Genomic DNA, 26,532 nt, shown 5'->3' on the forward strand with positions numbered 1-26,532 from the left:
ATCGATCAAGAACTTGTTGAGCGCACTACTTACCTGTGAGGGAATCAAGGCGCTGGGGAAAAGGGGGGGCACTACTGGTCAAACAGCCAGGTCTTGAGTAGCCTCCTGAAGGTCAGCAGGTCTTGGGTCTGTCATAGGCTCAGTGGGAGGGTGTTCCAGGTCTTGGCGGCGAGGTGGGAGAAGGATCTGCCGCCTGTGGTTGTTCTTCGGATGCGAGGGATGGTGGAGATGGGGGAGAGGTCGGCAGAGCCGAGCTGGAGGTTGGGGATGTAGTAGAAAAGTTGTCTGTTGAGGTAGGCTGGGCCGGTCTTGTGGAGTGCCTTGTGTGTGTGGATGAGGAGCTTGAAGGAAATCCTCTTGTGGACGGGGAGCCAGTGCAGGTTTCTCAGGTGGGGGTGGTGTGGCGTGGTATGTTGAGGATCAGGCGTGCAGAGGCATTTTGAATGTGTTGCAGTCGTTTGATGAGCTTGGCCGGGGCTCCCGCATAGAGGGCGTTTCCATAGTCGAGTCTTCTACTGACGAGGGCCTTGGTGACTGTTCTTCTTGTATCTGTCGGGATCCACCTGTAGATCTTGCGGAGCATGCAGCGGGTGTTCAAGAAGGAGGAGGAGACTGCATTGACTTGCTTGGTCATGAAGAGTGTTGAGTCGAGGATGACTCCCAGGTTGCATGCGTGGTCGGTGGGTGTCTGGGCTGACCCCAGTACTGTTGGCCACCAGGAGTCATCCCAGGCTGAAGGGTTGGAGATGAGGACCTTCGTCTTGTTCGTGTTCAGCTACAGTCGGCTGATCTTCATCCAGTCGGCGACAGCCTTCATTCCTTCGTGGAGGTTGGATTTGGCAATGAGGGGATCCTTGGTGAGGGAGAGGATCAGTTGAGTGTCGTGGCATAGGAGATTATGTTGAGGTTGTGCTGTCAGGCGACGTGTGTGAGGGGGCCATATAAATGTTGAACAGTGTCGGGCTGAGGGATGATCCCTGGGGTACGCTGCAGAGGATCTTGGAGGCTTCGGATTGGAATGGGGGGAGGCGGACGCTCTGGGTTCTGCCGGAGAGGAAGGAGGTAGTCCATTTTAGGGCCTTGTCTCTAATCCCTGCATCGTGGAGGCGTGTGCGTGGTGTGCGGTGGCATACAGTGTTGAAGGTGGCAGAGAGGTCTAGGAGGATGAGGGCGGCAGTCTCACTGTAGTCCAGCAGGGTCCTGATATCGTCGGGGCAGTCTTGGTGCTGTGGTTGCTGCAGAACCCTGACTAGGATGGGTCCAGGATGCTGTTTTCTTTGAGGTTTCGGGTTAGCTGTCTGTTGATGATCTTCTCAATGACCTTGACTAGGAACGGAAGCAGGGAGATGGTCCGGAAGTTCTTGAGATCTCTCGGGTCTGCCTTGGGTTTATTGAGTAGGGCGTTGATCTCGGCATGTTTCCAGCTCTCTGGGAAGGTCGCGTACTCCAAGGAGAGATTGATGAAGTTGCGCAAGTGGGGTGCGATGGAGCTGCTGGCTTTGTTGAAGATGAGGTGCGGGAATGGGTCTGACTGAGAACCGGAGTGGATTGTGCTCATGGTCTTGATGGTGTCATCGATGTTCACATTGGCCCAGGTTGGCAGGGGGTCGTGGTCGATGGTGTGCGGAGAGTCTGGAGTGTCGATGTCTGTTGGGGCTGTCTGGGTGTTGAAGCTGTTGTGGATGTCAGTGATCTTGTGGTGGAAGAAGGTGGCGAGGGAATCGCACAGGGCTTGCAATGCCCGGATGTCGTTAATGTTGGAGCTGAGGTTGAAGAGTTCTTTTACGATGTTGAAGAGCTCCTTGCTGTTGTGTGCGTTGTTATCGAGGCGGTCTTCAAAGGAGGTCCTCTTGGCAGACCTGATGAGGTGATGGTGTTTGCGGGCTGTGAGGCTGTCCGGTGTCTTTTCATTGTGCCGTTTCTTATCTAGTTTCCGGCAAGTTTGCTTGAAGGCTAGGAGCTCTGAGATGAATCAGCTAGCTCTCTTGCTGGTGTCTCTGTGGGTGGGTTTCTTCAGCAGGGCGAGGGTGTTGGCACAGTCATCGATCTAGCATCTGAGGTTGCGGACAGCGTCGCCGGTGTTGGAGGGATCGGTGGGTGGGCTGAGAGCAAGGTTTGCGTGTAGTTGGTCTTTGTGATTTTGTTCCAGCTGCGGCGGGGAATCTGTTTGGGGCGGTGGTGTGTGGTGGATTTCTGGAAGGTGAAGTGGATGCAGCAGTGGTCGGTCCAGAGGAGTTTGGTGGTGTGATTGAAGGAGACGTGGGAGCTTGAGGAGAAGACAGGGTCGAGCATGTGGCTGGTGGAATGGGTAGGCGTTGTGACAAGCTGCCTCAGTCCGAGGTTGGGGAGGTTGTCGATCAGGGTGGTAGACTTGCTGTTGTTGTTGTTCTCCAGGTGAAAGTTCAGGTCTCTGAGGAGGATGTAGTTGGTGGAGGTCAGGGCGTGCGTGCTGATGAAGTCAGCGATGGAGTCGCTGAACTGGGGTCAGGGTCCGGGGGGTCTGTAAACGAGGGTGCCTCTGAGGGTGGTGTTGGGATCTGTGTGGATCTGTAAATGCATGTGTTCGGCAGTGCTGAGAGTGTCGTTGGTGATGGTCGAGACCCTGATGCTGTTATTGTGGACGATGGCAATTCCCTCTCCGACTCTGTTGTTGGGGTCTTTGCGGGTGATCTTGTGGCCGTCTGGGATGGCTATGGCGATGTCTTGTGTGGAGGAGTCGTTCATCCTGGTCTCTGTCAGGAAGGCATCGTCCGGGAATGATGTTTCGAGCAGGTCCGAGAGCTCAACGGCGTGTTTGCGTGAGGAGCGGGTGTTCAGTAGGATGCATCAGAGGTGGTTGAGGTCTTTCTTGGCAGGTGGTTCGGCGGCTCTGAGGCTGGTGTAGCTGCAGTTCCGGCAGGTGAAGGAACCCTGTGTGCATTTCGGGCGGCCTTGAAGCAGGTGTGGGTCCGTGCGGAGTTGAGAGCGTGCAGTGTGCTGGCATCGTAGCGGCGGTGGTCGTCGTGGCGGGAGCGGGGACCAGGGGTTCTAGCACTGGGCGCGCTACTGGCGCAGATGGGCGGAGACGGGGCAGACGGGCTTGCCTTAGGCGCACCCGCTGCACGCGGCCGCACTTCAGCCGCCATATATGGGGAGTTGGGAGGGAGGAGCAGCTGGGAGGCGGGAGGCAGGGGCAGCGAATGGGCAGTCAGGGGCCGGGACGCAGGGGGTGCGGCAGCTGGAATGGGAGCAGCAAAGGAAACGGAAGGCAAGGGCACAGGATCACGGGGCAACAATGGGAACAGAAGGAAAAAGGGCACAGAATCACGGGGGCAACGATAGGAACAGAAGGAAAAGGGTACAGGAGAAAATACAGGCACAGGGGGAAGACAGACAACAGCAGTCACAGACACCAAAACAATAATGGCAATACAATGAATGACACCAACAATAGAACAAACCTAAGGCCTACCACTAGCCACCAGGGAGGAGGCGCAGGTGGTAGCCTGCGGGTGGAGGAGGGCCTCAACTTTCCTCAGCAGCGGCAGCTGGGGCAGGGTTAGGACGCACAGGCGGTGCCGTGCGGAAAGGTGCGACCTACCTAACAAGGTCAAGGGTGGCACATGCATGCACTTGTGCGCATGCATGCAGGTGGGTACATGTTGTGCCCCCTGTGTGCATCCACAGGGCACAGAGGCACCAGTGGGCCCTTTCCTCTCCACCAGGGTTTTCATAGCGGAGGAATTACCATGAAAACTCTGGAGGAGAGGAACCTCCTAATATCCTTGGCAGGACCATGGCTGTCCCCTCAAGCATACTGATACCTCTACACCACCACAACAGCACCAGGGACGCTGGTTCCCTGGCGGCTGCAGCGAGGCTGTGGCTGTTCATCTGCCTGTCTCATAATAGGGCAGTTGGGAAACCACCACTGCCATGCCCCCACGAGTCTGGCGGTCCATGGCCTGCCAGATTTATAATCGGGCCCCAAGTATGTTGGGCAAGCTTTTGCTGGGCAGACAGAAGTGGGTCCCCACCAGCCCACTAACTTTGTGGCCCACCTGATTTTCTCAAAATAGCCCCCTTTGAATATTTATTAACTGTCAATAAATCCACAAAATAATTTTGGAGGTGTATTTGCATTGCCTTGGTCTACCTTTCCCATTGCAGAACAGGTGTTTTGACAATATGGTTGTGTAACCTTCCAACCAGCTGATAATGACAAATGACGAAACAACACAAATGATTCTCTGGGTGATAATTCATAAATGTGTTTCACAATCATGTCGTAACCAGGTATCAATAATAATGGAAGCCAAATTGAACACTTCAAATGTCCATGGTGCATCTCCTCGCAAATCACCACTCCAAGGGGTGTAGCTTTGTATTTGATATAAATTATACATATAAGTAATAGATGGAATGTTTGAATATACACAGCCACTGGTAATTACTCAGGCAGCATCCCCGTCCATCGTTATTTTTTGCACCATACCACCTAAGTGTGGACCCAACCATTTGCAAAACAGTTTTAACCCTGCTTCAATCAGAACAGTCAACTCAAAATGCCAGGCCAGGTTCTTCTTGAACTGAAACACAAGCAACCAAAGGCGAGGTTCGCCCTGATTGGGGGTTTCAATCGTGTATAGCTTGGTTCCAGTGGACAATGAGCATGACCATCGTGTTGGTCCATACCTGTCACACTCATTGCATCACAATGAAATTTACGAAAAAGTGATGGATGAAATGCTTGAATTCATCTCAGCCACTGGTAATTACTTGGGGACACATACCAATCTATTGTTATTTTGCAAAGCATGCTACCTCAGTTTGAGTCCAGCCTTTTGGAAATCAGACTTTTTCCGCCACCAAGTGGAACAGTCCAGCCCAAGCTGCAAGGCCAGGTCCTCCCTGAACCATTACAAAGGCAACATATGAACAGTTTCACCTGATTGGGGCGCTTCAATCGGATGTAGCTTGGTTCCAATGACACAGAGAACATTTCCATTTCTCATCAAGAGCAAGACACTCTGTTAGGGAACAATGCCAAATGATAGGACATCATCCAGTGTGAGATCATAACAGAAAAAGTGGAGAAGGGTAGCATCTCCTTACCAAATCTTGCACATGTTATTTTTTACTACACTGCTGGTATGAAATATCTGTCGGACGACATAGTGCAACGTATAGCCAGTCCTTGCCGTATGAGGGTTTCTGCCATTAAAGTAGCTGAATTCTTAGTCTGCATGCTGTGCTCAGATTGTTCTGGGCTATAATTGAGAAGGGGCACAGTAAAATAATTGTGGAAGCAGGCATGCCTCTTATTAAGGGTAGAGGGGACCCACCATACCACCTTTTTTCAAAGCATGAAGAGTGTCTGTCAGGCTGAGCAACAGTCAGCCTGACAGACACTTTTCATGTTCGGGTCAGGCAGCAAGGTGCTGTGCAGGAATCTGGCTGCCTGGCTGCCTCGGATGAACGTTGTTGGGCCAAAAATGTCACTGCCCTGATGGCGTGACCTCCAAAGCCTTGCACAGCAATGTGAAGTCCTCCCTTCATCAACAGAGGGCAGGTCATCAATAGACTTGGATTTGGGCATTCCCTTTCGGTTTTAAGTCCTGAAGTACCACGTCCAACTGTCCATCAGTGACACCTCGTCACAGAGTGATGTGGAGTCAGCAAATCTCACTGACGCCAGCCCACTCAATGACGACTAAGGAAAGGTCTTCCTCTCATCAGATGACCCATGACAAGCCAGCCAATGAGAGAAGTGTGGCTCACTGGTTAGAGGCGGCAGACCCGAGAGCAGAGGACGGCCCGGGACCAGGGTTCGATTCCCGGCGCGGCAGGTTTCTGGACCAGGGTCAGCGGACTCGATAATTCTCTCGCCTCGGTGCCCACTCTGATCAGCGATCACACTCGGCAACTCTGGGCATTAGCTTGCCTCATCTTCACTAACGGCCCCACCAGACCGCCGGGGATGCCTGGTCTCACCCTGGAGATACCCATTAAGGGACCATCTCTCAGGGAAGCCAGGAAGGGTTTCGCAGCGGTCGAAGCGCCTTGGGACCCTACGGGTAAGTAGTGCGCTATATAAATGCCTATACATTTACATTTACATTTACATTTACAGAACCCAGTGGGATCTTCTGGGATCTGCTGGCATTTTCTTACCCGAATTCTTCAGAAAGCAACAAAGAATCCCTTCTGCCACCTGCTGTCACTGCTGCAGCCCAATACATGTTCTCTTAATGTTGATTCCCTGTATGTGTGTGTGTGTGTGTATGTGTGTATGTGTATTTGTTCATATGTGCTGTGAATGGATGTGTGTGTCTTTGTGAATGATAGCTGTATATACAAGTTTATTAATAGATGGGTGTGAGTGAGTGTGCAAGTGGATGGATGAATGTGAGTATGTGTATACACACTCGAGTGTGGTCCCCGGGGCATCTACAAGGCTCAGGGCGGGGGATCACATGCCCCCCTACCTATCATAAAAATACCAACCCCAGGGGATGAGAGTCTCTTTCAAAGAGTGTCCTGTTAAAAAGAAGTTTCAGGGTACAGCTAGATGATGAAGCAATTGAGACAATGCGATTACATATTATCAAGTTAGTGAAATGCATCCACAAATGGAGCAAATTTGAGAAATTTGAAAGCAGATTGGCAAAGAAACAGGAAAAGAAAAGATACAGTTAGATTTGGCTGAAGCAAACAGTGAACTACCGCCAGGTCCCCCTGCTGAAGAATAGGCTTTAACTTTCTCGATGAGGAAGATACTAGCTGGAGTGAATGTACATATATAAATGAAGTAGAGGAGATCTTGCAATACTGACAAACAATTTTTCTAAGTTGAGGTAAAATCCCATGACAGATTTGTGTAGATTTGGAAAGTACTATGGGCTGACATATATACTTTCTTTGACATTGTGATTTGTGGTCTTAGTGGAAAATAGTTGTACAATGGCTAAGTTCAGAACCTCCAAGAGGTGCGCATACTCTTGCACCATCTTCTTCAGTGATGACCCAGTATGGTGAGGTGATAACTTCCTTGAGGGGTAAAGTCTCTTACCAAGATATTGATTGGTTGAAGATGAATTAAACTTCACAAGAAGCAAAAGATTCAATGCATACTTATTATGCTTGATTGCTCCAGGTGTTTAACCAACACAGTGGACACGAAAATCCTGGGAAAAGTTATATGTTGTTCTTTGTGTCATAATTTGTTCTTGGGTTAAGACCAGGCATTAGTATGTACATACAGCAGAGTGTGATTTGCTGGTAGACAAAACCCTTAGATGAGATCCTGAGATATGCAAAATATTGCAGTGAAGAACAAGATAAGAAGCAGAAAACACTCAAGGAAAAGCTCATGCTTGCCCAGACGAGGTTGGCTCAGAAAAGTATTTAGAATCAGTTGTTTGCAGGAGCAGAGTTGGATGCAAGGTGTTGGTTCATAAGCTGGAATTCAAGGTGCTCAAGGAGGTGTGGGTGTTTCAGAGGGTAGAGGTAAAGGTGTCCCAATTGATCCAAATTCTGTGTAGATATTGCACCCCTTGTCATTTTTGTAACAAACCTGGGTATTTGAAGAGGGGATGTAGGCTAAATCCACAGAGAGTGAGCAGAGATAGCCAAATGCAAGGAGGAAATCAAGTTTACATTTAATGCAGAATGTACCCATTCAGCAAATGCAAATGCCATTGCAGGCACAGGTTCCAATGATGCAGTATTCACAAGCCCGATGGTCCCACAGAATATGGGAATGCCTTTATTTAATGTGATTCAGATGCTAAGAGCAAATCTGGTTGCATTTTAAAATCAGAAACAAAACCCATTTAAACAGTACCCCATGCTAGACAATGGCAATTTCAAATCCAATAATTTCCAATGATGGTGCCTGAGGTGGGGAGGAAGATTACGTACTTGGCACAGCCTTCATGGCAGCCCAGACTGGTCCATTTGTAGAAGGAGATGTTAATGGGCGCCGCAGCTACCTCATCCACTTTTAGAACAGGGGCAGTCCCAGGCCTACCCCTCTCAGGAAATAAGATCCAAGTTGTAGGAGTTAACAATAAACAGATAACCAACCCAGTTTCAGAAAAGGTCCCAGTAAAAATCGGTTAATTTGAGGAACACTATCATTCATTGTTTGTGATTCCGTTCCTGTAAATCTGTTAGAGAGACCTGCTGCGCAAGTTAAAACACAATATTCACTTTACACTGGAGGGTATTTGTTAGATCTGGGGGTCTCTACTTGGCAATGGTATTCACTTTTGTCCAAATAGGGACCCTTACTTCTAAGTCTGGATAAGGGGATTACAGTCCTTAATAACCTCTGCTGTGCAGAGTAAGGGACTCATCATGAGTCTTACTGGTGCGAAGGTGATGCGTAGATTCTCGGCCTGCGGGCCCGTTGCGGTGCGCAAGATGGTGCCTTGAGGCGGTGCGATGATCAGGTTGCGATGCGAGAAGATGGCGCCCTTGATGCAGTGATGCGATGACGATGCAATGACGCCCTGACAGCCTTGCGATGACTCTGTACTTTGGACTCTGTACTTTGGAGCCGCGACAGGCCCTGCGATACACTTCTCCGGTTATGCGATGGCGACTCTCTCGATGGCGTTACGCTTCTCTGGTGATGTGCCAGCAGTCAGCTTCGATGAACACACTCTTCCAGGGAGATGCTCCAACAATGTACTTGACTCCGACAATGGCTCGAAAGAAATTTTTAAGATAGTAAAAGAACTATCTAACTCCAGCCGTGTCACTCCTTCTTTTGTGCCTAGTCAGGTACTTTGCGATGACCTAAACTCCTTTTTCTTAGACAAAATAAAGAAAATTCAAAAAGCCATTGCTTCCACTAACGGTGACTCCCGAAATAACAGGGAAACCACCAATCCTTGTGTTCTCAACTCCCTCCCCTTGATGGACAAGAAATGTTTTATGGACCTTATAGGTAAGATCAAATCAGGCTCACCCAAGGAGGATTGCCCCATCTATGTCTCAAAAGTTATCTATCGGTCCTTCCCCGATATTTTTCTTAAACTACTGAACCACTCACTTTCCCTTGGCACTGTCCCACTTACTTTTAAAGAAGCAGTGGTTGTTCCACTTCAGAAATAGCAATGCATAGACCGCAATAAATTGGAAAACTGTAGACCCATCTCTCTCCTCCCTTTCCCTGCGAAAGTGCTGGAGACCGATGTGGCTACTTGCCTTAGCTTCTTCCTGGAAACCACCAAATTTTTGGACAACCATCAGGCAGGTTTTCATCCTGTTCATTCCACCGAAGCAGTAATTCTGTTAGTAATGGACGACCTCAAGGGACAGTCCGATATGGGACATACTCAGGCTCTGATCCTCCTTGACCTGTCTGCGGCATTTGACACCGTGAACCACAAAATTTTGTTGGAGCACAGTGCCGCAGCAGGTCTCCTCATTTTTGAAAACTCGTGAACAGTCAGTGTGGCTATCGCCCTTCAAATCTAGACTGGTAGACCTGAACTATGGTGTTCCCCAGGGCTCCTCCCTCTCGCCTATTTTATTCACTATCTATATACGCCCCCTGATTTCAGGTCTACGTCAAATGGGTGCGAAGATCTTCAACTACGCAGATGACATGCAGCTTATTTTCACCCTTGACAACTCAGTAGAATCTAAGGATTTTGTCAAGAAGTCTATGCTCTATGTAAAAGCGTGGATGAATGATATTCAACTAAACTGAGATCATTGTTCCCCAAAGAAAACCTGAATACTGGAACCCCTCCTATTGGCCCCTTGATCTAGGAGAGGCACCCATCCCTAAATCTGCTATAAAAAGTCTTGGTCTTCATATTGATGCCGACCTTTCTATGAGCATCCAAATTAGCTCAGTGACATCGGCTTGCTATGTCCAACTGCGCAAACTGTGCAAGATCAGACGTTTCTTTAGCAAGAAAGCCATCACCCAAATCGCCATAGCATTAATCCTCTCTAAAGTTGATTATGGGAATGTCCTTTACATTGGACTCCCTCAATACCAGAGGCACCTCTTGCAGATGATTCAAAATTAAGCGGCGAGGATCATATATCTCAAGGACAGGCGATTGACATATTACTCCCCTGTTTAGAGACCTCCACTAGCTTCCAGTGGAGCAACGGGCTTTGTTCAAAGCTGGTTGTACACTCTTTAAAGCTATGCAGGACACTGGCCCGAGTTTCACCATCTCTCTGATCAATAAACATTTACCTAAGCGGACTTTGAGGTCCTCTCACCAGAACCTTCTGACGGTGCCCAGAATCCGTCGCAAACACGTCGGCGGGACCAGGTTCTCTTTCTGGGGTCCCATGATCTGGAATGCTCTACTCGGTCACCTCAGGCTTGAGGGAGATTACTTGCGGTTCAGAAAACAGCTAAAGACCTGGCTCTTCACTTTGACCTACAATTAGTTATCTAGGGCACATAACTGCACTCATCTAGTCACTTTCACAGCGCCAAGAAACCTGTAGGTGTACGTGCGCTTTACAAAACCCCATCTAACATAACATAACACAACAGATGCTACGAAGGCTCGCTTCTCCGTCGTTGCGATGATTTCTGCTGCGGCGGCGACACACTTCTTCTCAATGCGTCATGCTTCCAGGTCCCAGCGACACGCATGTGTCTGGAGTCAGAATTCCCAGCAAGCAAATTCAGGAGGGAGCTGGAGGTGAAGTCTTTTGTCCCTGAGACTTCAGCAGGAGGCAAGCACAGTAAAAGCCCTTGGAGAATATTCTGTAGATGAAAGTCCTTACAAAGTTCCTTCTCCTTTCCCTTGGCAATGAAGCAACCACTGCAGGCCAACCCAGAAAACAGCACACTGGCAGAGGGGCAGTAAAACTCCTGCAGCTTCCTTGGTTCTTCTCCTTGGCAAAAGGTCTCTAGTTCCAGAAGTGATCTAATTTCTTGGGATCAGGGTCCCAATATTTTTACCCCAAAATCCTTTGTTCTCTGAAGGCAGAGAGGCCTCTGCCGAGTCCAAACCAGTTCCTGAGCACTTTGTTTACATGACTCTCTTCTTCCTTTCACTGTGCAGGGCAGAGACATCAGCCGCCCCACAGGAGGTGGAGCCAGAACAGGGGAGGGAAGATACTGCTCTGGAGCACTCTGTTGACATGATTCTTCCTCTCCTTTCACAGTGCAGGGCAGAGACATCAGACAAGCCCAGGTGTGGACCCAGCATTGTATAGGGAAGGACCAGCCCTATTCAGGTCCCAGGTGCAACTCAACTCCTCCCTCCCATCTAGATGTAGATCGCTCTATTCACCACTGGGCTACCCCAGCCTGTCTCCTAGAATCTCCCAGCCCTGTCACAAACCCAGACAAGGAATACACAACTCAGCAGAGGCAGGCCTGAATGGTTAGGCAAGAAAATACCTACTTTCTAAAAAGTGGTATTTTCAAACATAGAATATTAAAACCAACTTTACTAAAATATGTATTTTTTTATTCTAAATTCAGGCATACTAAATTCGAATTTCTACCATGTTCCCTGACTCTGTTAGGATTATAAGAATGTAATAATCTAGCTGCCCATTCTGGCCTATGCGAACAGGTAGCCTTCAATAGTGAAAAACGATAATGGTTGTAATTCACTATTAGAACATGCTATACACATTAGGGCATGTCCTACCTTATACTTACAATGCACCGTGCCCTTGGGCTTACCATAGGGTGTCTAATATGAAGCAAAGGGAAGGTTTAGGGACTGGCAAGTCTACATGTTATGTTATGTTATGTTATTTTTGTCTTGTATAGCGCACGGCTACTCAAAGAGTGTACGGGCGCTTTATTGCACACCTGTATCACAACATAACGGGAAAAAAAAAACAGAAAAGTGGGGAGATCCCTAACTAGCGGTGAAAGCTGATATCTACAAAGTAAAAAGCCAGGTTTTAAGGCCCTTCCTGAACGCCAGTAGATTGGAGGTACTACGCAGTGACACTGGCAGAGTATTCCAAAGTTGCGGAGCTAACAGTCTAAAAGATCGACCTCCTATACGTGCCCTTTGTATACGAGGGACCACGGCAAGAAACAAAGACCCCGATCTCAGGGACTCTGCAGGATGGTAAAAAGCTAGCCTTTTTTGAAGGTACTTTGCTCCTGAAGCATGTAAAGCTTTATGGGCCAAGGTCAGGGCCTTGAAGACTATCCGCTTCCGGATAGGGAGCCAATGAAGAGACTGCAGGAGGCCCGAGGCTCTAGCACGGCCGGGTAATCCAAAAATGGCCCGTGCTGCCGAGTTCTGGACCACCTACAGTCGTTGCAGCAGATACTCCGGCAGGCCGAGGTAGAGGATATTCGAGTAGTCCATTCTCAAACCGATTATAGCCTGAACCGTTATCTTCCTATGTTCCTCCGGTAATATAGGAAGAAACTTGCGGAGCATCCGGAGAAGCCCGAAGCAGGTGCCGGTAAGACCAAGAATCTGGGATCGCAGCGTCAGGCCATTGTCGATCTTAATCCCCAGGTTCTTGGCTAACTGGGAGGAGCCTGCAGGAGGAAACATATTCGCAGGCCACCATTCCTGCCAGTCTGGGTCCGATCTGCAGCCGAAGAAAAGTACCTCCAATTTATCCGAGTTGCACTTGAGGCTGTTGAGCTGGAACCAATTAAAAATAGCCCCAAGGCAACCCCGGATACTCTCTCCATCAAAATCCGCTCCTTTCCCGCAAGTAAAGAGGAGCTGGGTGTCATCGGCATAGGAAACGATCTGGGCCCGAAAGACTCCGCTAGGGCCGCCAAAGGGGTCATAAAGATGTTAAAAAGAGTCGGGCTCAGCACTGAGCCCTGAGGGACTCCGACACCCAGTGACGGCATCTCGGCGGAGCTAGAGGAGGCCCAGACCGTTTGTCGGCGGCCGGCCAAGAATGAACGAAACCGGCTGAACACCGTCCCCCTCAGACCGATCTCATAAAGTCTGGCGAGGAGACCCTCGTGGGGGACGGTGTCGAAGGCTGCCGACAGATCGAGCATCACAAGCATTGCTTTGCCTCCTGAGTCCAGTACATGGCAGTGCGAGACTACACATAGGCCTTGCAATGGCAGGCCTGAGATACGCTTTACAAGCTGCTTCTGTGGGTGGCACAACCAGTGCTGCAAACCCACCAGCAGCATTTGATTTACAAGCCCTGGGCACACATGGTGCAAATAACCCAATCATGGACTAACCAATTAGCACAACAATTTAACATAAGGACACTTGCACTGTGGCACTGATTAGCAGTGGCACAGTGCCCAAAGCATAAATCCAGCAAAAACATATCAAAACAGAGGAGGCAATCCACCAAAAATGAAAGGGAGACTCACGCCAATGATGCCAGGTCTAACAGTATTGAATTTTAAATGCCTAATAAAGATGTTGAATCTAAAATCGCCTGACAAGACGCAGTTGTACGATTGTATCCAGTGATGGCAGTAGATGATTTCTCTCTTGATTTAAAAGAGACAGTCAACCCAGAAGTATGGACCTTTAGAAGGTTAGATATCAGACTAATGAAATATGTAGAACAGGTCCAAATCACAGTCAAACCCAATGCCGCGTAGCTGAGAACACCACAATATAATTTGACTCCAGAGACAGTGGCAGGAATAATGCCTGAAACTGAAGATATGCTGAGGAAAGAGCACACTAAAATAAATTGTTGGAAGCCCTTGTATCTCTCTCATCAAGGGTTTGCAGACACCTAATGGTAAATGCCAAATTGTAAAAGATCTTCGAAAGATTAGCAGAATTGCTATTTCATGTTGTCCTGTGGTACTAAATCCAGCTACTATATTTTGTCAGATTCCGTGCACCGAAGAATGGTTTGCCATTGTGGATCAATGTCAGAGCTTTTTTCTATCCCACTGCATGAGGACAGCCAGTTCTTGTTCTCATTTATGTTCATGGATACAGTTTTGGCATGGTGCTGAGTTCCGTCAGGATATACAGAGAGCCCAACAATTTTCAATCAGACCTTGAAAATTAACCTCTGCATATTCCTTACAGATCAGTTATTGTGCAATATATCGCTGACCTGCTTGTGCCATCGGATACACAAGAAGGTTGTAGACAGGATACAATTATATTGTTAAATCTCCTAACAGAAAATGGACATAAGGTGTCTCTGAGCAAACTGTAATACTGTCTAAAAGAAGTTCAATACTTAGGACATATTATTGAGAAGAGAATAGGAAAGGTGTCACAAGAAAGAGTGGAAACTATCCTTAAGATTAATACACCAAGAACACAGAGAGGAGTCAGGATGTTTTTGGGTATGGTTGGCTACTGTGGATTATTGAGGCTAACACACACTGGTGTGACCGATTCACTCCCCTAAAACGTTGATTGCTTTAATGCTTTCCATAGCTGATAAAAAGTCTCTGTCATGCTATGGCACAAAGAATGCTTGAATACAGTCAGATGTTTACATTGTTTTGCAATGAGTGGAAGTGAAACGCTCTCTCAGTGCTTACTCAGATGCATGGAGATTCCAAAAACCTGTAACATATTTTCAATTACCATTGACCCTGTAGCTGCAGGACTTCCCAGTTGCCTTGAAGTGATCGCCACAGTAGGTTTCAGTATCGGGAGATGTGAAAATATAGTGATGGGACATCCTTTAACTGTTATGGTCCCTCACTTTGTTGAGATATTGTTCATCAGAACAAAAACCCAGTACATGACAAACAACAGACATACAAATGAGGTGCAAATATACTTGCGGATGAGAATATCATTCTCAGGTGATGCCAAATTCTGAACCCATCCACATTGGTGCCTATAAATAAATACTACCAGTGATGATTAAGTTGAACATGATTGTCTAGATGTCATGGAATTAAGCACCAAGCCAAGGTCAGATATAAAAGATGAACATTTGGAAGAACCTGATTATGTTATTTCTGAGTACGGCTTATGTCTGACAAACAATAAAGGTACCCTGAGAGCAGACTATGGTGTCTGTACTATTAAAGAAGTTGTGGAAGCTTAATGGATTTGAGCTGTTAACTCAACAGTAGTAGAAATAATTGCCCTGACAAGATCGTGTTACCTATCAGCACAACAAAGAGTAACTTTATTTATATATAGTTAATATTGCTTTGCTGTGGTCCATGATTTGGGGTGGGTAAGGTCATAAAGGAGTTTCATGAACTCATCTGGATCGCCCACAAGGAATGGCAAACCTAAAAAGACTTTTTGATGACTTACAAATGCCGACAGAGGTTGAGGTAGTCAAATCTGGAAACATATTTTCTGATGAAGTTGCACAATATTGTGCCCTTATAGCTTGTATATTTATTGAAGCTTAAACAAATGAATCTAAAGTGGACCCATCATTTTTCAATGTTGTTGTCAGTGTCTGATACCTGAGAAGAATTACAAAGTTTGCAGGAAGAAGTGTCAGAAACAGAAGAGCAAGGTTGGATTAGAGTGATGACAGCTGGATCTCACCAGATGGATGAGCTGTCTTACCAGACAGTTTACTGTTCCCCATGACACAACATTTTCATGGTCCTACACACCTTGGGAGAGATGCAAAGGTGAGACTATTCAGGAAGAACTGGTTTATTCCTAGGCTTAGGATGCTTGCAGAAGAATTGTGCCATCAACTTGTGACATGTTACCAGATACATATAGGGAAAAAAAACACTAGTAACTTTAAGTCACACATGGATATCCGGTGGTCCCTTCAACAGAATGCAAATGGACTTTATTGAGAGGCATGTTTGTAACGGGTTGATATTTGACTTAGTTAAAGTGTGTATTTTCTCTTGATGGGTGTAAACCTACCCAACACAGAGAAATTACAGTGTGACTGTTGCTAAATTCTGCTGTGAGAGTTAATACCCAGGTTTGGATTACTGGTTTCTCTGGACTCTGATCGCGGGACTCATTTCAACAATGAGGTCCTTAGAATGCTTTGTGCAGCTCTACAGATGGAACAAAGATTACACTGTAGTTAACGTCCAGAGGCTTCTGGAATTGTTGAACAGTTCAATGGAACCCAAAAAATTCCTAATGGCAAAAGTATGTGCCTCTACATCACTGAAATTACCAGATGCCTTGCCTTGGAATTGATGAGCCTCCGAAATACTCTGGACAGGAAGATAGTGTTATCGCCACATGACATATTAATGGGTGTGCAATGAGTCTGCAAGTTGTATCTGTGATTACATGCTTGAACATTACCGATGACATGATACTCGATTACTGCAAAGGATTGGCTGATGTGGTACATTCTTTCTCTCGCTAGGTTGAAGCTGCTACCTCAAATCTGCATAAGGGACAGTGTCACAACCTTAGTCCCAGTGACTGGGTTTTTATATAGAAGCATGTGTGAAAATCCTGCCTGGAACCGAGATGGAGGGTCCATTTCAGGTTTCAGGTCATCTTAATCATGAACATTGCTGTTAAATATGGTGGAGTACCAAATTGGGTGCATGTGTAACATACACAGAAAGTAAAGAGCCTTATCAAGAAATTGTGTTCTATGAGGCCGAACTAAGGGCACCTGTGACAGCACCACTGCAAAGAGCAGAAAGAACTGAAGAATCTCAGGCTGTTGCACCAGTCCAAGTTCCTGACATATCACAAAGCTCCTGAAGAAGAAGAAACTGGAGATCAATACAAAGAACTAGTTGAAACATCACAGGAACAAATAGATGATCCAGCAGAAGGAACAGGTACTGAATCAAGAGGACAAACACATGATGCTGGATGACCACAAAATTTTGCTCAGAAGAAATTGAGATCAAGTGTATCAGATGAACGCATGCCACAGACTATTGCTGAGGATACTGAGTCAAGCTGTGTAAGTCACACAGAAGATGATCAACTGACACTAAGAAGGTAAAAAAGGGTGTCTTGTTGTCAGAGGTATTCTGCACCTGAATCGACCTACTACACAAAACAAGTTTTGAATGTATTAGTGCAGGATTAGATTGACCTGAGATCAGCCCCATGACATCATACTAAATACAAATTTGGATAAAGTTGCTCGAAAAAGATTTCTGAAAAAACCAAGAGTTTGAGGGCCATTATTAAATGAGAAAGTGACATTAAGAGGACTTCCCTAGGACCAAGGCAGCATTGGAAGAGTAGTGATAGCACACTGAGAAGAAGATGGAGTAGGGTTAAGGATACCTATACGAAGATTATTGCAAATAAGGTTAAACAAACTAACTGCAAAAAAAATCCAAGAAGCAGCTTTAAAGGAAAAAAAACTGTTGACTTATTGCTGAAATATTTTTGCTTATCTATCTGACTAAAGACAAACATGTGTTTCCTTACCAATAGATGCAAGATAATTATGGGTGTTACATTTTTAGTAGTAGTGTTAGTAGTCATACATTGTTTTTAGGGATTTATTTTACACCAGAACTAGATCAGTCTGCGACTATACCTGAAACTACAACATTTGCACACAAAATTGATGAGACAAAGTTGAAGGCATCATTCGTGAACTGCATGAAAGAAGATTACATAGCCAATGTGTATTCTTGGCTACTTCAAGAATACACACAGACACTAGACGCAAAAGATTGTTATGTCAGCATCAGAGGAGGTTACATACAATCACATACCTCTGTCATACACAATCACATGGAGTATTGCGTAGTTTAGTATACAGGCAAGAACAGTTTGAATATTATTACTCAAATTAAGACATGATTCTTTCAAACGTCTCCTTGGAGAAGAGCATGAACCTTCGTCCACAAGCAAAAGAGATGGACACAGCTTGGTACTATTTTAGACCATCCATGCCTAGAGACACTATTAAGGCATATGAAAACAATGTAACCTGTTTAATGATACCTTTGGAGAAGAAATGTATCATGGCATCAGAGGAAGGAAGGGCACACATTGTAAGTAGTAAAAAACAAAGGGGAAGACATTTTGACAAATGTTTGAAAGAAAGAAGAAGATGAATACAGAAAGAAAATAGTCTACCCAAAAATAAAATAAGGAGTCAAAAGTGTAAAATAATATGTGTTTACAGAAGAAGGAATCCATTCAGGAAAATAACAGAAGGGATTAGTAGTTATGAACATAATTCAAAATTATTGGAGGTTCATGGCAGATTTTACAAGGAGAAGGAACAGTCATTCCAGGAGTTTATTTTGTTTGCGGCCAGGAAGGTAATTTTCCATTACCAGCTGCTTCGGAGGCTTTGCTGTTTCCTAAGATTTATAATGCAAATAGTATTGATGCTTTGACAATGACATCATCGCACAGACATGTACGTAGTGTAAGTGAGGGAACCCAACTAGTTGGAGATATTTTTGGAGCAATTATACTACCAGTGGCAGTTGTTTTAAATGATAAGAAAATCAGAACACTTTCAACAGTAGTAGATAAATGAGCAACCAGTACTTCTGGAGCTTTGCCAGTTGTTAATACCAAATGAGTGGCTGTTAAATCACTGATTTTACAAAATCGCTTAGCATTAGACATTTTGCTCGCAGAAAAATGCAAAGTCTGCAAGATGCTGAAAGCTCAGGATTGCTGCTCATACATTCCTGATGCAAGTTAGAAAATTCTAGAAATCCCAAAGAACTTTTCTCACTTAAAACCTGAATTACATGTGAGAAGGTCAGCAACTCACAACACCAGCTCACCATGCACATTCGTCAGCATAACACGGACACTGGCGGGACAGACCACAGCTGCAGCATCTGCGGGAAATCCCTGAGCTCGGCCAGCTCCCTTGATCGCCTCATGCTGGTGCATTCTGGGGAAAGGCCCTATAAGTGCAATGTCTGTGGCCAGTCCTTTACAACTAATGGAAACATGCACAGGCACATGAAGATACATGAGAAGGATCCCGGTGTTCCTGTGAGGGCCAGCCCACCATCTCTCCCGAAAAGCCGAAGGCTTCCAACCAAGCGTAAGCTGAGTCTTGACGCAGAGATGGAGAAGGATGAACCTAGCTCTGCAAAAAAAGTGGTAGAAGACATCCAACCCATTGAGCTCCCCAAGAAGATAGAAGAAGAAATCTTCCACTGTCCAGTGTGCTTTAAGGAGTTTCCTTGCAAGTTTGGTCTAGAGACCCACATGGAAACTCATCCAGATGCATCGCTAAGGTGTGATATGTGTTGCATCACCTTCCGCACACATCGGGGCTTGATCCGCCACAATGCGGTCATACACAAGCAGATTCCACGAAAGCCTTTCATCCAGAATAATCCCGCAATCCCAGCAGGTTTCAACGATTTGGCCTTCATGGACTTCTCGTGTCGGAAATTTCCCAATATTTCTCAGGTCTGGTGTGAAAAAAATCTGAGAAGTTGCATCAGTGAATTTCACAGTTTTGTCTGCGAGATCTGTAACAAAGCGTTTCCCATGCCGTCGGCACTCCAACTACACATGAAAACCTACAAAGAGGATCAGGGAAGTGAAACTCTCACTGCAGACACGAAGAGCCCAACTGCTGAAGATCAAGATTAGACGGCCTTCATGTCATCCTTGGGCTTACAACTGACCAAAGAGACGAAGCAAGTTCAACAGGAGGATCCTGTCCAGGATGACCTCCAAGCAATATGGCTCGAAATACTGAAGAGCAACCTACCTCAGGAACCCCGCAGCACCAGCATGGAGAACCTACTTCCAGTGGGCTCTCCGTCTGCGGGTAGGGCTTTCTCCGTCTTCCAGTCTACAAAAGACAACGTAAAGCTCCTATCCCTTCAGCCTTTCCAAAAGGGATTCATCATTCATCCTGACAGCAGTATTGTAGTCAAGCCCTTCTCTGCAGAGCTGGCAGACATTCAGCAGATTTTGAAGATGGCTTCCTCTGCACCATCTCAGATTAGTCTTCCAGTGCTTTCCACTTCCTCCGCGACTTCCTCCCATTCCCTTTTAAAGCATGTTCCTGTCCTCAAGCCAAAGCCACCAATAACTCCTCGGATGCTTGCTGCAGCTTCTATGCCTGATCCACTGGTTAATATCCAGCAGGCTTCTCCAGGCTGCATCAGCCCAAACCTTCCCATGCCTCCATTGGTGAGGCAGAACAGCAGCACAGCAGACTATGCATGCAGTTCCCTAGTTCCACAGTCCAGATCAGCAACACAGCCTAATACGTCTGCTCAGTTATCTGTCCAGCGTACAGTTAATTCCATACACAAGCTTGAAATGAAGTTGCAATTGGAACAGGATAAATTGACCGAATCAGGTTTGCCTTTGGATTTAGAAAGGAAAAATGATAAAGAAATCCCAGAAGTGGGCCTTAAAAACACCATTGATGGAGCAGCAAACAAAAAAACTCCTGCAACAAAGAAAGTTCTGTATCCATGTCGTTTTTGTGACCAGATATTTAACTTCTCTGGAGTCTTGAGAGCTCACATGCGGTCACACTTGGGCATCTCTCCTTATCAGTGCAACATCTGTGACTACATTGCCGCACTGATTCGGCATTTGAGGACACACAGTGGCGAACGACCTTATATCTGTAAAATTTGCCACTATCCATTCACTGTGAAAGCCAATTGTGAACGACACCTGCGTAAAAAACACCTGAAGGTCACCAGGAAGGACATTTGACGTAAATAATTAATTTACTCTCTTAATTTCTATGCAGGTAAGTACTTAATCAATGATAACTCAATCAGAAGGAAAGAAAACAGAGTCCGTGGTGTTAGAGTTTCTAAGGGTTTTATTCCTCATAAAGGAATCAGGATATCATGTTCTGACCACCACAGGGGTGTCAGAAGGGATAGATGAGCGCGCTCTCGTTTATTGACAATACATAGCTTATATACTTGATTTACATCATAAGGTTCAATGTAAGAGGCGTAACAGCTGAGAGAAGACAAGATAACAGTATACACGTGGTACCAATACATCATCAAGAGGCGTAAACTAGGCGTGAACTAGAGGTGTGTGCTAGAAACGTCACTGATAGGTGACGAAAGTGGGTGGCACCAAGGGGTGGTGCTAACAGAATGTTGCAATGTCAGCAGAAATCGGAAGCTTGGATGCGCGCGCAGCTGCATGACGTGTGATTGACGGGGTGCAGGGGACTTGACATTTACACTGACGGAAAGAGACAGAAGTCTGGCATGTCAGATCAACTTGTACTTCTATCATATCTGATATCTGGTGTTTAGGAACTATACTATCTGGGCGGAAAGGTCTCTAGGGCAGAAGCTATTCTATGCTAACTGTGGATGCGTGTATAAGCGCCTAAGTGTCTACATGTGAAGCGTGGGGCACGGGGCCTTCCATGGAAGCATGGCAACAGAGGCTATGAATTACTTGCATTAAGACAGGTCGGCCCTTTTGGCTCTGCAGCTGGAGAGGATGTTTACAGGATCTAGTAGGCAGGAATGTATTCTCGGGGAGCGGAACAGATAACTCGAAGGTTATAGTCAGTCTTGGCAGAAAGCAGGCTTGAGCTGAGCGCGAGGGGCCGCGCTGAATGTAGGACAGAGTTCACGAGTACAGAGGTAGCCTGGGCAGAGTCAGGAGCCACAAAAGAGGTTCAGATTAAGCATGAGCGAATTTTGCGGATCTCGCGTTCGCGAATTTTGCGGATTTGCGGATTCGCAATCCGCAAAATCCGCGAATTCCCGCGAATTTGCGGATTTTTTTTTTTTTTGTGTTCGCCCGTGTTTCTGCCAGTTCGCGAGGGTTTTGTACACTTTCGCAAATTGCGAACTTACCTGTCGGGTCGCAAGTTTCGCGAACTTGTTGTTTCTACGTGTCCAGCCTGTTTGGGACACTCTTCTTCATCACTGCCACTCTCTGTCACCACTGCCACTCTCTGACTACTCATGCCACCCTCTGGCCCACCCATGCCACCCTCTGTTTCATCACCACACCCTCTGGTTGTCCAGTGTACATTATTTTCGGCAAAGCAAAGCACACCTTCCCTGCCTCAAGTGACCTGAATTAATTTGGGGCTGATTCATGTGTCACAGAATATTTTTTTAGCTGGCACCTGCTTCCTTAGTGCGCCCTGATTAGTGATCTTTGGCACTTGCTAAGTGCTTTCATTGTTGCAAAATTAGTTACAACACCTGCCCTGCCCCAACTGACAATAATGAATTAGGGGCTGATTAATGGATTTTAACTTCCAGCCTGGCTCCTGCTTGTCTCCCTTAGCTGTAATTCAGGACCTTTGTGGCATATGTGTAACTATTCTGAGGTTCAGAGCAGGGTCACATACTAGTTTCAACTGGCAACTGAACTCTGGAGGGGCCCCTCAGGAAGCACTCCAGGAAATGGCTACTAATGATGAGCCTGAACTTTTGAACCTGGTAAGTAGTTACTTTCAGTTTTGCTAAAATCGTATTTCTGCAATTTTGCACTTATTCGCGGGGCGCGAACTCACGCGAACAGTGCGAGCAGTGCGAGCAAAATCCGCTGCTCGCGGATTTGCGGATTTTGCGGGAAATTCGCAAATCTCGCGGATTGCGGATTTCCCGAAAATCCGCAAAATCCGCGAGCGGAACGGATTTTCCGCCCACGCCTAGTTCAGATGGCAGGAATTCAGGGCCTACTCTGGCTAGAGCAGGAAAAAGTGAAAAGTGTACTACAAAAAGACGGTGGCATAGCATACTTAGGAACGGACTATATAATCCATTCATGGTGCTTCTGAAAGAGGACAAGTTGACGGTGGACGCAAATGTATTTGCGTCTTCATAGCTGGCACAGGAGGGAAGTTACATGCACTTTAAGCTGGTACATGGAGTCGGTGGGGTACGCGCTAGGGAACACAACATGGCCAAAATTTAATTTTCCTCATTCCCTCCTTGTTCCCTACGGACCCTTCATGAAATATCGATCCTCATGAATCGATCAGTCTGTTCTTGTAACATCATTTGTTCTTCTTTCTTTCGGTTACGTTTTGAGTGAAAACTGGAATGTTCAATACAAGAGGTGGCACACAGTCCACAAATCGCTGGCCCGCACTGCAGGCATAGGCAGCAACTGAATACTAGGACTAGGCCAATGCCTAGGAAGGATAGGATCTTCCATCCCCAAGCTGTTAACGTTGTCCAGAACCAACCGGACCAAGTCCAGGTGCCTGGAGTCTGATGTATCTGATTTGCAATTTTATGAAGACGGGTGATAGCTTGATATACAGATGGTGCATTTTGTGGAATGAAAACACAGCAGCTTGACCCGATGACCTTACAGGCTCCACCTCTATCTGCCAAGATGACGTCAATTACAAGACGATTCTGAAGGACAACAACCCGCATAGCGGACTGCTCTTCTGTTAAGTTACCTAAGGCGGAGGTAGTTTCATTTACTACTGCTTCAAGTGTTCTAGTTAATCTGCGTATTAATTTACTATTCTGGACAGGGCCTAAAAAGAAAAAGAATCCTTTATTAAAATCAGTGTACTGTTCCCATGCCGTTTCTGTGTAGTCGACAAGGGGGGCATCTCTTCTGGGTCTATTCTTTACTAGATTGCTATTTCTATGGTAATCAGAAGGAGCTAGAAAAACGGGTGGCAGAAGGAATGCAATGTAACAGGTACCATCCCAATCTGGAGGTAGACGAATGTATGCGGTATGACCACAAACAAAGTAAGAATGACTGATAGCTTTGAAAGATGATTTCCCGTCATCACTGAATTCGACCACAGTAGTGCATTTACTATGACCTAAGTGTACTGAACCTTTCTTCTTGATACATAATTCACCAGTGACTGGCAGTACTGACATAATAGGTAGAACTGGTGCGGCTTCGGATTCGACAGTAAGAATCATAAGGCTAATTGTATAATTACCTAATCCATATACTTCATTTTCTAGATCAGTTCCTATTCTAATGGGCAGTCCCTCCTTATCCGGGTAACAGACGCCTAGTAGGACCAAGTTCAGGTTTCCCCAAACCCAACCCCCATCGAAAACAGCAATGTCGGGATCTAAAGAATTAATTATCTTAAACCATGCTCCGCAGGAGCCATTGTGAGTGAACGGATACGGAAAGAGAGGCAACGCTCCCTTGTAATTCTGGTAGGGAGGGAGTCGGCCACATATCCAGCAATTTGTAGCATTGTTAGTTTGATGAGAATGATGTAACATACTAATGAATGTATTGTTGCGCAGCGCAAGTCTGTAGGAAAGCTCATGAGGAGGTAACTCACTAAAAGTGTGTTCAGCAGAGACATTGTAAGCAGATTGTTCACGCTTGAAAATAGGATAGTATACAGGTAACAAGATGCTAGCGACAATTATTAATATACTTAGAATAAACATAATTATTAGTGTCACTATGCAGTGACTACGAAGTGATTTGCAATATGTTCTTTTCTTTTCTTCTCTCTCTCTAACTCGATCTAGGGGATACATGTCAGAAACTATTTAACCGATTCACCTAGGGGAGGACTTAAACAATTAAACTATCTGACTTGTTAGATCGTAACTTCATACGGTATTGTTCTTGAGGAGTCTTTTCTCTTTTAACTTCGGTAAAGTCTTTGGAATCACAGTCTCTGGTGGGGGTGGGTGTGTCTTGTTCCGGTTTCAGTCCTGGGAATGTTTTGATATGGCTTAGGTGGACCCACCCCTTTCTGCCTTCCAATTTGACTGCGGTCTTTGTTGTAAGAAGAACGGTCTTCGGAGACTTCCAGCGGGGCTCCAACGGACTTTTCCTGTCGAAGTTTCGGACTAGCACAACATCTCCGGGGCGGACGTCATGCTCCTTCACATCGGTGTTGTCAGGGAAGGCTGCGGCAACCTGTGAACGACATGATTGGAGTGCAGACATCAAGGAGGCAAGGTAATCTGTCAACATATTAGAATCAACATCGGTTATTTTTTTAGGAATGGGCGTCCCCCACATATTCGGTGGTCTGCCAAAGACCACTTCGTACGGAGATAGCCCTGATCTCGAATGGGCGACCATTCTCATATAGAATAGTGCCCCTGGCAGGGCGACTATCCAGTCGACTCCTTTTTCCTGACATATTTTGGCAAGGCGGATCTTTAATGTCTGATTATGCCTCTCAACAAGGCCTGCGGCTTCTGGGTGTCGGACACAATGGAACTTCCACTGGTAGCCCAGTAACAAGGAAACTTGTTTCATTAATTCGGATGAGAATGGCTGACCGTTATCTGAGTACACGACACGAGGCATGCCGTATCGTGGGAAAAATTCACGAACCAACTGTTTGGCAGTGGTCGGAGCAGTGTAATCTGGGACTGGGTATGCTTCGGTCCAGCGGGACAGAGCACAGACAACTACGAGAACATATTTAAATCCTCGACAACGGTCCATCTGGATATAATCCATCTGGAGGACTTCAAAAGGGTGATCGGGAGGATGAAATCCACCTTGCTCTACAGGGACGCTTTTACCTGGATTGAACTGACAACAGATCATGCAAGTACGCACTTTCTGTTTTGCTGCTGCTCGTAAGTGTTTATTGTTCCAGAGATTTTGCAAACTGTCTAGCATTGCTTTCTCTCCTAGATGTGCAGGACTATGTGCTGTATTTATCATGACTTGAACCATAGAGTCAGGGAGAAACCATGTAGATTTTCCCTTCGTCATCCAACCTTGATCTGTCTGGATCCCTCCTAGTTCGATCCATTTCTTTATTTCGTCTGCAGTAGCATGTGTCTGAATGTCAATAACATCTAGTGTGGGATCTCTGACTGTCATACAGATTGTCGGATCTGTTGTTTTTGTGGTGTCAGTTGTCTGAGTGTCGGTCAGTGCTGTATGTTTTGCTGTCTGATCTGCCAGGTCGTTACCCTGGGAAACAGAATCTGTGGCTTTAGTATGTGCTTTACACTTCATGACTGATATGGCTGAAGGCAGATGAATTGCTTCTAGCAGTGCTTGAATGAGAGGACCATGCTGTATCTTTGTACCATGAGAGGTCAGAAAACCTCGTTCTTGCCAGAGCATGCCGAAGTCGTGTACGACTCCGAACGCATAACGGGAATCTGTGTATATGTTAACATTTCTGTTCTTCGCTAGAATACAGGCTTGGGTCAGAGCGATGAGCTCTGCTGCTTGGGCAGACAATGTATCAATACGATGTGTTTCTTTAACTTCAGTTTCAGTGGTCACGGCATACGCGGCCACTAACTCTCCTGTACTTGTTCTCATGCATGAACCATCCACATAAAGTGTCAGGTCTGGATTTGTCAATGGAACATCTGTTAAATCTCGTCTGGGCTTTGTTACTGCATTAATAATCTCTATACAATCATGTGGAGCTGGATCTGTCATAACTGTAGGTAACAATGTTGCTGGATTCAAGATACTGCAGCGTCTGATTTCTATGTGTGGCTGGAATAATGTCAATTCGTAACCTGTCAGTCGTGCTATAGTCAAGTGTTGAGTCTGGGTTCTGTTTAACAGAACCTCTACAGAATGTGGAACTTGTACTGTTAACTGATGACCTAAAACAATTGAGTCACTTTGTCTGATTGCTAACGCTGTTGCTGCTACTGACTTTAAGCATGCAGGGAGTGCCTGTGCTACTGAATCCAATGTGCTTGAAAAATAAGCGCAAGGCTTATGTGAACCTGCTTGATCTTGAGTGAGGACAGACAATGCTGTACCGTCACGTTCTGTAACAAAAAGT

The 26,532-nt window shown here is 46.1% G+C and overlaps 1 protein-coding gene across 1 annotated transcript in view; it reads left to right on the forward strand.

The window, feature by feature from the left end:
- The window catches only part of LOC147718719 (ras-responsive element-binding protein 1-like), a 48,778-nt gene that overhangs the window by 12,719 nt on the left and 9,527 nt on the right, over window positions 1-26,532 (forward strand). Inside the window, 2 exon segments of the mRNA XM_086967230.1 lie at window positions 9,555-9,667; window positions 18,573-20,513. Of these exon segments, the coding sequence (XP_086823356.1) occupies window positions 9,555-9,667; window positions 18,573-20,513 (2,054 nt within the window).

Source organism: Lissotriton vulgaris, chromosome 4_1 (assembly GCF_964263255.1).
Source record: "Lissotriton vulgaris chromosome 4_1, aLisVul1.2, whole genome shotgun sequence".
Taxonomy (NCBI): Eukaryota; Metazoa; Chordata; class Amphibia; order Caudata; family Salamandridae; genus Lissotriton; species Lissotriton vulgaris.